This window comes from Dipodomys ordii, unplaced genomic scaffold (genome assembly GCF_000151885.1).
Source record: "Dipodomys ordii isolate 6190 unplaced genomic scaffold, Dord_2.0 Scaffold211, whole genome shotgun sequence".
NCBI lineage: Eukaryota > Metazoa > Chordata > Mammalia > Rodentia > Heteromyidae > Dipodomys > Dipodomys ordii.
The window spans coordinates 110,140-120,777 of NW_012267427.1; the positions used below are offsets into that span (position 1 = coordinate 110,140).

Below are 10,638 nucleotides of genomic sequence, written 5' to 3' on the forward strand. Positions count from 1 at the left end.
CCCGAGCCCCGCCTCCCCCGGTCCTATTTGCACGCATGCGGCCTTTTTCTTTCTTTTGTGCCAGTTCCAGAGCTTGAACTCAGGGCCTCACACGTGCCAGTTTTGCGCGAGGCTAGCCCTCTACCACTTGAGCCGTAGCTCACCTCTGGCTCGAGGACCCTCACAGTTCAATCCTTTACCTATGACTCCGGATCTGCGCTCCGCTGTGAGGACTGTGTGCACGCATGCGTGCACGGGCCGCACGCAGCACCCCGGCCTCGGGGGTCCCCCCCACCCCTCATCAGCCCCAGCCGCCCGACCGTGGCGAGTGTTCTGCTTTGTGCTTCTGAACTTAAATCAGCAAATTAACATTTGTGAATAGGATTTGGTTATGAATGTTAATGACTATTCGTAGTCCAAACAACCGTACACATGTGGCGCTTTATTTAACACGTTTACTGCCATCTTGTTATAGTTACGAAACAGCATCAAATATTAATGAACGGGGCAATCGCATGCAAAATGCCTTCGAAGCCACGGCCAGGGTCCCCTCCTTAGAGGTGACGAGTCGGTCCTGTGCTCGTGTGTGAGGCTGGGTGTGAGCTGGGCCGCACCACGTAGGTGCTCTGCCACTGACACCCCAGAGCGCTTCGTTGCGTTCATGAGCTGATTTTGTTTTTTTAAGTGTCTCTAGTGAGTCGTGAACTTAGGTTCTTTTTTTTTTTTTTTGCCGGTTGTGGGGGCCTAAACTCTGGGCCTGGGTGCTGTCCCTTGGCTCTTCAGCTCAAGGCTAGCGCTCTACCACTTGAGCCATAGTGCCACTTCCGGCTTTTTCTGCTTATGTGGTGCTGAGGAATCGAACCCAGAGCCTCAGGCATGCAAGGCAAGCGCTCTACCACTGAGCCACCTTCCCAGCCCTGAAATTAGGTTCTTATTCTTTGGATTGGCTTTTATTGCTCAAGGTTGGCACTCTACCACTTAAGCCATGCCTCCAATTCCAACTTTTTGCTGGTTAATTTGACATAAGAATCTCCTGGATTTGTCTGCCTCCTGAGTGGCTAGGACTACAGTTGTGAACTACCAACGCCAGGCTGGTTGTTTTTTTAATTGTTGTTGTTGGTCATGGGGCTTGAACTTGGGGCCTAGGCACTATCCCTGAGCACCTGAGCTACAGCACCACTTCCTGTTTTCTGGTGGTTATGTAGAGGTAAGGGTCTCATGGACTTTCCTGCTTGGGCTGGCTTTGAACCGTGATCCTCAGATCTCAGCCTGCTGAGTGGCTCCAGGCTTTTTTTTTTTTGGTCAGTCCTGGGTCTTGAACTCAGGGGCCTGGGCATTCTCCCTCAGCTTCTTTTGCTCAAGGCGAGCACTCTACCACTTGAGCCATGGTGCCACTTCTAGCTGTTTCTGTGTATGTGGTACTGAGGAATCGAACCCAGGGCTTCATGCGTGCAAGGCAAGCACTCTCCCGCTAAGCCACCTTCCCAGCCCTCAGGCTGCATTTTTAAAATCCATTAGATGAGAATTAGGCAGAAGGCTATGGTGGACACAAGGCAGGCCCGGCTGAGCCTCCAGACCGAGGGATCTTGCCCAGGTTCCCTGAACATTACAGCCACCAGAGCAGCCCTGGCCCCGCAGAACCAAACCACGGTGCCTGGCTGTGGGCACAGAGGCCTCGGGACTGCAGGGAAAACCATCCCCCGAGGCTAAGATGGTTGCCGGCTGAGGGCCAGGTGTCCTCAGGCCCAGCGCCCCCGGCGCCCCCTAGAGGGGCCGTGGTCACGGCAGGTGTCTGCCCTGTCAGGTGTCAATCATTCATCAGTAATGCTGGGTGATGCCTGAGAGAGGGTGGGCTGTAGCATGAAGACAGGAAAAGAATGGGGGGGGGGGAAAACAGTTGGCTTGGTAGTCAGTTTGTGCTCCTAATACATCTGGGGGAAAACTTTCTTTTTGGTCAGTTGTGGGGCCTGAACTCAGCCTGGGCGCTGTCCCTGAGCTCTTCTGCGCAAGGCTAGCACTCTACCACTTGAGCCATAGTGCCACTTCTGCCTTTTTCTGCTTATGTGGTGCTGAGGAATTGAACCCAGGAACTCATGCATGCAAGGCACCTTCCCAGACCCCTGGCGACAACCTTTCTACTTCACATTATTTTCTTCATCCCAGCTTCTCAAGGTGTTGGTGGGAGCCAGCCCAAGCAAAAATGTCGGGACCCTCACATCTGAAACAAACCAGGCATACTCAGGAGGCAGAAAGTAAGTTCTCGGGCAAAAACTCAAGACTCTATCTGAAAAATACCAAAAGCAAAAAGGCTGGAGACCTGGGTCAGGTGGTAGAGTACCTGAGGCCCTGAGTTCAAACCCAGTATCACCATCAGAAAACAACAAAACCCGAAACATCGAATGAAAAAAACCAAAAGATTATGAGATCACACGAGAAATAAGGCAGCACACAGAAGCAGGAGAGAGAGGGTGAGCCAAGGTCCTGGGGCTGCCACTCGTACGGTGGCCGTGTGGGTGGTGGAATGCTCACGCACGTGCTGCCCAGGCCCCTGGAGGGGACCGCAGACCCCCGGCACCTGGTCCTCCCTTGGGGGTCAGCTGATGGCCTGGCCTGGCCTGGAGGCCAAGGTGTGGGCTGCCGGGTGAGCCGGGAGGCTGGGGTGCCATGGTCTGCGGGGTCCAGGGATGGACATGGAGGTGGCCCTCAGCCCCAGGGGGGGCCGGCGGGGGCAGGAGGGTCGGTGCAGCCATCCTGGCTCACTACTGCAGGCTGACCCCGAACTGCTGCGTGGGCAGCGGCGGCCTGGCGGGCGGGGGCGGGAGGCCTCTGTGCGGCGCCTGAAGCTTCTCATCGTACCTGCAGGTGCGGCCGAGGCCGGTCAGCCCTCGGGCAGCCAGGGCGGCTGCCTGGGCTCCCTGGGGCCCCCCGCCCTCCCTCCCTCACTAACTAGGAGCTGTTGGGCTGTCTCTCCCGGCTAGGGAGAGGTGCCAAGCAGAGGTGGAGGGGCCTGAGAAGGAGAAGCCGCCATCTGCCCTCCGCCAGTCCGCAGCGCAACGCTTGCTGCTCTGATCCCAACACCAAGGTTTGGCCGGATCTATTGTCCCAGGTCCCAAACCGGGATGCAGCCAGGATCCGGGTCTTCAAACCTCAGAGCTACCCCTGGACAGGGCCTCAAGACCAACCTGGGGCCTGGGGAACACCCAGCCCCATGGCCCCAGCCCAGGGGGCCCCCGGGCCGGATCTGTGGGCCACTATGGGCAGCACCGGCCACCAGAGCCACAGTCGGGAGCTCCGGAGCCCTGAGGCACCTGTGTGCCCCATGGGCCCCAAAGACCAGAGCTGGCTGCTTCGTGACCCCTGGCCTTTTGCCCCCAATCCAGCCTAGGGGCCGTCTGCCAACGTCCACCACTTCCTGAGCCCTCCCCCAGCGCCGGCCCTGCCACCCCAGCAGCCTGCGTCTCTGTCACCTGGGCCTCTGGGGACCCTGCCCAAGACAGTCTGGCTCTGTGCTCCCGCCTCTGCCCGCCGGGGCCCTACGGGAGTCCAGTATCTACTCCCACGTGAGGGCAGAGGGCAGCGGGCGTCCCCTCCGCCGGACCCCCTGCTGGCTACTTCATCTAGCTAGCTCTCCCTAGGGAACTACTACGAGCACCTCCTCCTGTAGGCCTCCAGGATTTCTCCTCTACCACAGCCATGTCTGACCATGAGCCTCACTAGCTTGGGGCTCCCGAGAGGGCAGGGGCCATTCCCGCCCACTGTCTACCCTCCTGCACAAGAGACCCGACCCCTCCGCTCCAGCAAAGCCTCGGCTCCGTGCGGGCATGGTGCCAGGGTTCTGCCCCGGAGAGAGACGCGGAGGGCAGAGAGAGCCTGGGGCCGACTCTCTGGAGACCTCTCTGTCCTCAGCCTGCCGCGCACAGGTCCTGGGGTCACCTGGTCCCCCGCTTCAGCCCAGAAGCGACGCGCCGATTACTCTTTCAAGGGAACACGGGGCAGGAGGCACCAGAGCACTGTGCACCCGCTCAGCTTCCTCTGTGCACGCCGAGAAACCCCGCAAACCTGCTCAAAAGCAGCAGCAGCGCGCAGCGGGCCGCGGTCGTGGCTTAGGTGTTTAATCGGTTTTGCCAGCAGAGCACCGCGGGGCGCCGCGCCGGCTCCCGCCTCTCCATCCCACCTTCTAAGGAGCGTCTGGGTGGACGCTGCCGGCCTCAGGCCCACACCTGGCGGGGCGCACATGTGGGGGCTTCACCGTGAAGGGGACAGGGCTCTGGGGGGGTCAGGCTGGGCGGGGCAGGACTCACCGCAGGACTTCCGGGGGAACCGGCAGCTGGTCACACTGGAGCTGCTCCCGGAGCTCGCTCGTGGTTGAGATAGGTGACTTTTTTCCCAAATTTGTGACTGAGAAAGGAGAAGCAGGATACGGTGGTTAGGCAGAATATGGGGGGAGGGGGGCAGGGAGGGGGGCGGGCAGCAGGTCTGCCAGAGACGCCCCATTGTTCCTATTAGGAATCCGTAAACGCTGACCGACCGGCGTCAACTCAAACATCACAGACTTGAGGCACGAGGCACCCCCCCTCCCCCGCTGCTTCTCTTCAGGATCTGTGAGGCCTCACCCCCCCAGGCTCATCTGCATAAAAACACCTGCCTCCAATAGCATCCTCCCTGACAGGCTCATCTGCATAAAAGCGTCTCCATGATTTGCATAGAGGCCTCAGACTGGGGGGTCCAGCAAGCCAGAGCCTGTCCTGTCAGCTCTTCCAGAAAGTGCTGGGATCAGGAGACCAGGTGGTGGAAGCAGCCTCCGCAGGGCGGCTGCTGTGGCTGGGGGGTACGTGGGGGCCCTGCACCTGCCTCTCTCCAGTGGTGAAGACTAAACAGGACCCCTGGAGACCCTGCTGTAGTCAGAGAAGCCCTGGCCACGTCCAGTTCCTCCACCCTCTCCTTGAACCACTTCTCTCAGGGCCTTGGACCCTCCAAACAGGGAGCCAGCCCCCCCACTGCAAACCCCCTCCCCCCGGCCGGGCAGAAAGACAACACAAGCCTTTGCACAAATCAATTCCCATGCCTTCCGCATATTCCCGTTATTAATGAGGCTCAGTTTTGCCCTTTGCAAATTCACTCGCTTTTATTTAATTTTTTTCCAACAGTATTATTTCCCTCGTGAGTATATTTAATATGTGCCGGTCTGAGCGCAGGCAAAGAACTGCACAGTTACCATAGAAGCAATGTGAGGTACTGAGCAAAAATAAAACCTATTTTGTTACTGTGACAGCAATTTGTAAGTCTGGAGGCATTTGAGTATTTGTATATTTTCAATGTTTTAGGGGGCAGGGGAGAGGGCACTGGCTCCCCCTTGTGGACAAGGGAGAAACCATCACCCTGGGTGCCCAGCACCAGCAAAGTGGCTTTTTCTAGGATTCTGCCAGGCACTGAAAGCTGGGGCTGCAGAAAAGCCCCCAAATCACCCCCCGCCTGAGGCCAGAGGCCAGGTCCTTCCCGGGCCCCTGCTGTGACCCCCTGAGCAACACCGTGCAGGACGCCATCCAGGGGTGCTCAAAGGCACAGCCCCACGCGGGAGGAGGGCTGCAAAGGCTCAGGAGCTGCCTACCAGCAGCAGTGACAGACTTGCTCCTGCTTCTTCCCCAGAACCCCTCCCCAAACAAGGTCTGAGCTCATGATCGACCAGAGCCAGCCACCTGAGCTCATGATCGACCAGAGCCAACCACCTGAGCTCATGATCGACCAGAGCCAACCACCTGAGCTCATGATCGACCAGAGCCAACCACCTGAGCTCATGATCGACCAGAGCCAACCACCTGAGCTCATGATCGACCAGAGCCAACCACCTGAGCTCATGATCGACCAGAGCCAACCACCTGAGCCCGACTTTTTGCTGTGTGACCTGAGGAGCTCAGATCTTCAGTTCAAGGCATGCGTTCTTCCATTTGAGCCACAGCGCCATTTCCAGTTTTCTGGTGGTTAATTGGAGATAAGAGTCTCAAAGACTTTTCCTGGCTGGCTTTGAACTGTGATCCTCAGATCTCAGCTGCCCGAGTAGCTGGGATGACAGGCGTGAGCAGCGGTGTCTGGATCTCCGTGACTCTTTCTCATCCTGTAGAGGCCAGTGGGCAGACCTGGCATGAGGAGCCCTTGGAGGCTGGTCCTGAGATCACAAACCTCCACTTCTGCATGGCTGGTCTCAGGGTCTCATGTGCACCTGTGTGCACACACCTGCAGATCCAAGTCCTGGGGGCATGAACTCAGGGCCTGGGTGCCATCCTTTAGCTTTTTCTGCTCAAGGCTGATGCTCTATTACTTGAGCCACACTTGCATTTTGGCTTTTGGCTTTTTAAAAGTGGAGTCTCATGGAATTTTCCTGCTCAGGCTGGTTTCAAACCAGGCCCCCCGAGTGGGCAAGGTGGGGGACAGGCTCTCCTGACCCCCGAGATGGAAGCTGGACAGGGAGGCATGCCGTGGGACCCCTATGCACCTGGGGTCCCCCTGGGCAGCACCCACCTGATGAGCCCCAGAGCACCTTGATGAAGCTGGTGGGGTGCAGCAGGTACAGTGCCTTCAGGTTCTTCTTGTACCTGAGGAAGAGGCAGAGAGGCGGTCCGGCCCGCGGGGTTCAGACACCCCGGCCGGCATCCCCCACCTGCACTGCAGGAGTGGCCAGCTATGGACGCAGAATAGAACACAGAACATAGAACAGTTCACACTCAGAGAAAACCCTAGATCTTCCCCAACCCCTGCCCCTGGCACCCACGCAGCACAAGGGCACCTTGCTGAGAACAGCGCCCACCATGGCCTTTCTAAAACCCCTACGCCAGGGCCACAGAGGGCACTGTGTAGCAGCAAAACCTAGTAAGACCCGACGCGCCAGGCCGGGGGTGTCAGGGCACCCCAGGGGGGGAGAGGCCTGACTTCCCAGCCCCCGCTCTCCTCCAGGATTGACACGGAAGTAGGCACCCTCTGGGGCGGGACAGGGCTCACGTGGCATGCTGAGACTCCACAGAGCCGTGTTCTGTGCAGGGGACTTGTGTCCTTCAGGGAGCCCCCACCCAGGAGGGCCCCCGCATGGCCAGTATGGGCCAGCCAGCCTCTACCCTCCACCGGGACCCACTGCTCAAATTCCAGGACCCAATTGACAAAGCTGTGGATACTGGCTGGAAGAAACAGCCATTCTTAAATAGGAAGTACTCCCAACTTATACTTATATCCTACTAAACACAAAAATTATACACATTCACACTTACCTTCTCACAGTGGCCACACCTGCCTACCGCATCTATATGGTGGACATGTGTATAAAGATGGTCACGGTCAGGGCTGGCAGCTCACGCCTGTAATCCCAGGTATTCAGGAGGCTGAGATCTGAGGATCAAGGTTTGAAGCCACCACAGGCAGAGAAAATCCATGAGATTCTTATCTTCAGTGAAGTACTTAAGAGCCAGAGGTGGAGATGTGGCTCAAGTGTCAGAGTAGCAGCCCTGACTGGAGAGGTCAAGGGAGAGAGCAAGGCCCTGAGTTCAAGCTCGAGGGCCAGCATAAAATGAGCAAGTCGCTGATGCTTATCCACCGCCTCTGTGGTGAGCGTGTGCCATGTCCCACGTCCCCCTGGACTGTGTCTGGTGACGTCACCTCGGTGGCACTGCCAGCCAGCTGTCCCTGCCTGCTTGGACCAGCGACACCCCCTCCATGCCGGGCAGGGGCCAAGGAGCCCTGGGGTGGCCTGGGAGCCCTCTGTGCAGCCGCACCAACGTCCACCCTTGGAGCTGGGCAGGGTGAGTGCGCACCCGCGCAGGGTCTGGTGTGAACGCACCCATGCTTTGCAGAAGGGGCTGAGGAGGGGGGAGGGAGGGCAGCCTGCGGCCCCAACACAGACTCGCGCGGGGCCAGGCCTGAGGACTCACCAGGCGGGCCGGAGATTCAACGCAGGTCCCGGCGCCTCCCCCTGCCAGCCCTGCCTCAAGGCAGCGCCGGCCAGCCCAGAGGACGGAGCCGCAGCGGGGTCTGAGGCTTGCAAGGCCCGGTCCTCCACCACAGCGGCCCGGCCTCCACCACAGCGGCCCGGCCTCCACCACAGCCCGCGGCCGCCCTCCCGCGGCCCCGCCCCCGGAGTCTGGCCACCCGCTTCCGGTCGGCGCCCTGCAGCCGGCGCGGGACGGGACGGCTTGTTCTGGCTGCTGAGGCCGTGGTGGACGTAGCCGATCGTGTAGCCGTTCTCCACGTACTGGTCCAGCGCGCGCTTCAGCTACTCCGGCAGCCGCTGGTGGTCCAGCTGCTGCGAGGGTGGCAGCCGGCAGCCGCTGAAGGTGACCCCGCGTCTCCCCAGCTGGTCGTCCCCTGTGCGAGGGTGACGCGCAGACACAGGCCGGAGCCTCTGGGGGTGGCCGACGGCGCCCAATCACAGCATAGGAACATGGCCTACGGCGCCCAATCATGATGGAGGGGCGTGACCTACAGCAACCAAGGGCATGGCCTATGGTGCCCAGTCACAGCAGAGGGGGCGTGGACTATGGCACCCAATCACTGTGGAGAGGGCGTGGCCTATAGCACCCAATCGTGGCAGATTGTGGCCCACGGTGCCCAATCACAGCATAGGAACATGTCCTATGGTGCCCAATCGTGGTGGAGAGGGGCGTGGCCTATGGCACCCAATCACAGCATAGGAACATGGCATATGGCGCCCAATCCCAGTGGAGAGGGGCGTGGCCTATGCCGCCCAATCGCAGCAGAGAGGGGTGGCAATGCCAAGGACGGTCTTTTTTGGTTTTGGTCGGTTGTGGGGCTTGGACTTGAACTCAGGGCCTGGGCGCTGTCCCTGCGCAAACGATTGAGCCACGGTTTTCTGGTGGTTAATGGACATAAGAGTCTCACAGGGACTTTTCTGCCCGAGCTGGCTTTGAACCACGATCCTCAGATCGCCGACTCCTGAGGAGCTGGGATTACAGGTGTGCGCCACCGGCACTGGGTACGGTGAGCTTTGTTTTGCCCAGCATCTCTCTATGAGCCCAGCTCTGGCCTAGGAGAGCTGCCAGTGACAGGTGGGCGCAGAGCCTCCACACGGCCACACGGGTGACACACAGAGGACCCTGGTTCTCCTGGGGGTTGGGGAAAGGGTTCGTTGATCTTACAAAGTCTTGAAAAACATTCATCGTGGCCCACTTAATTACAAACCATCCCTAGCCTGGGTGTGACGGGATGCCAGGGTTTGCTCTGCTTTGTCCTGGGGCCTGGCCCTGACTGCCCACGCCACCCCCATCCCCTGGGATGGCCTGATGGGAAACCTGCCTGCCACCTGCAGGATGCCACGTCATAGAATGGTGGCTCGGGCTCAGCGCAGGGTCCTGACCAGCCATGGGCGCCGCAAAGGCCTCCCACCGGCGCGGCGCTGCCTCGTCTCCCCGCAGCTCTACGGCAGACACAGAATTCCAGGTCAGGTGTATTCACAAGGCAGCACAGGAAAGAGAGGAGGAACCCTCTCGGCCCTGCCCCAAGACTGTCTCCCAGCCGGTCCAGCGGCTCACGCCTGGAATCCTAGCTATGCAGGACGCTGAAACCTGATGATCAAGGGTTTGAAGCCAGCTAGATAGGGAATGTCCATGAGACTCTTATCTCCAATTAACCACTAAAAAAGCAGGAAGTGAAGTTGTGGCTCAAGTGGTAGAGCACCAACCTTGAGCTAAAAAGCTCAGGGATAGCGCCCAGGCCCTGAGTTCAAGTCCTAGAACAGGAACAGAAAGAGAAAAGGAGGGGGGAGAGAGGGGAGACAGAGAAAGAAAAGGAAAGAGAGAGAAAGAAAAAGAGAGAGGAAGGAAGGAAGGAAGGAAGGAAGGAAGGAAGGAAGGAAGGAAGGGAAAGAAGTTCATAAAACTGTCAAAGCTGGATGGAGGGACCAAGGGTGAACAGACGGAGCTGTGGTGGGCTGTAGCCGTGGACTCCGCTGCAAAGATGTCACTTCTCCTCAAGCCTCTACGTAGATACAAACACAGAAGCCCTAGTGTGCTTTCCCAGAGAAATTAATACACCGACTCCAAAATGTAAAGTGTATTGGGAACTAAGGAAGAACCAGAAGAGCCACGCCTGTACCACAGACTTTCCTGCCCGGGCTGGCTTTGAACTGAGATCTTCAGATCTCAGCCTCCTGAGCAGCTGGGATGGCAGGCGGGAGGCAGGTCTGGCAGTGCAGGGCTGTGTGGAATGGGAGGGCACACACGCCGTCCCACAGCCACGCGCTCAGTTTCCAACAAGGGTTTTGGGCAAAGATCGTGGTGGACGCCAGGACAGGGGCGGGGGGGGGGATGTTGGGGCTGACCCCACCTGGGATCTGCCTACTCTGCAACACCCACACTAGTGACAGCCACGCCGGAGGCCCCTGCCTCGGTTGGCCCAACTTAGCAGAGTGACCGTGGGACAGGTGGACATTCAAGCGAGAACACTGAGAGTGATGTTGCTCCAAAGGTTTAACGTGGATCTCAGCCTCCAGTGCTAATTCTGAGTCTTTAGGAAATAAAAGACAGACCACGAGTTGAGAGGACCAAGGCACTGGGGAACAAGCCGCCTTGCAGGACAGTGGGCCTGGATGGAAGGTTGATGTCATTCAAAAAGAAAAAGGTAAGGGAGGCCAGGCATGGTGGCACATGCTTATAATCCTAG

At 58.8% G+C, this 10,638-nt stretch overlaps 1 protein-coding gene across 1 annotated transcript in view; it reads right to left on the reverse strand.

Annotated features, from left to right (window-relative positions):
- Positions 1-9,341, reverse strand: part of LOC106000192 (rho GTPase-activating protein 8-like) — a 15,690-nt gene extending 6,349 nt beyond the window's left edge. Inside the window, 10 exon segments of the mRNA XM_013035424.1 lie at positions 2,740-2,835; positions 4,281-4,340; positions 4,342-4,377; positions 5,882-5,889; positions 6,407-6,411; positions 6,496-6,569; positions 7,317-7,353; positions 8,146-8,325; positions 9,274-9,305; positions 9,307-9,341. Coding sequence (XP_012890878.1) covers positions 2,740-2,835; positions 4,281-4,340; positions 4,342-4,377; positions 5,882-5,889; positions 6,407-6,411; positions 6,496-6,569; positions 7,317-7,353; positions 8,146-8,325; positions 9,274-9,305; positions 9,307-9,341 — 563 coding nt within the window.
- Positions 9,342-10,638: the final 1,297 nt, after the last annotated feature.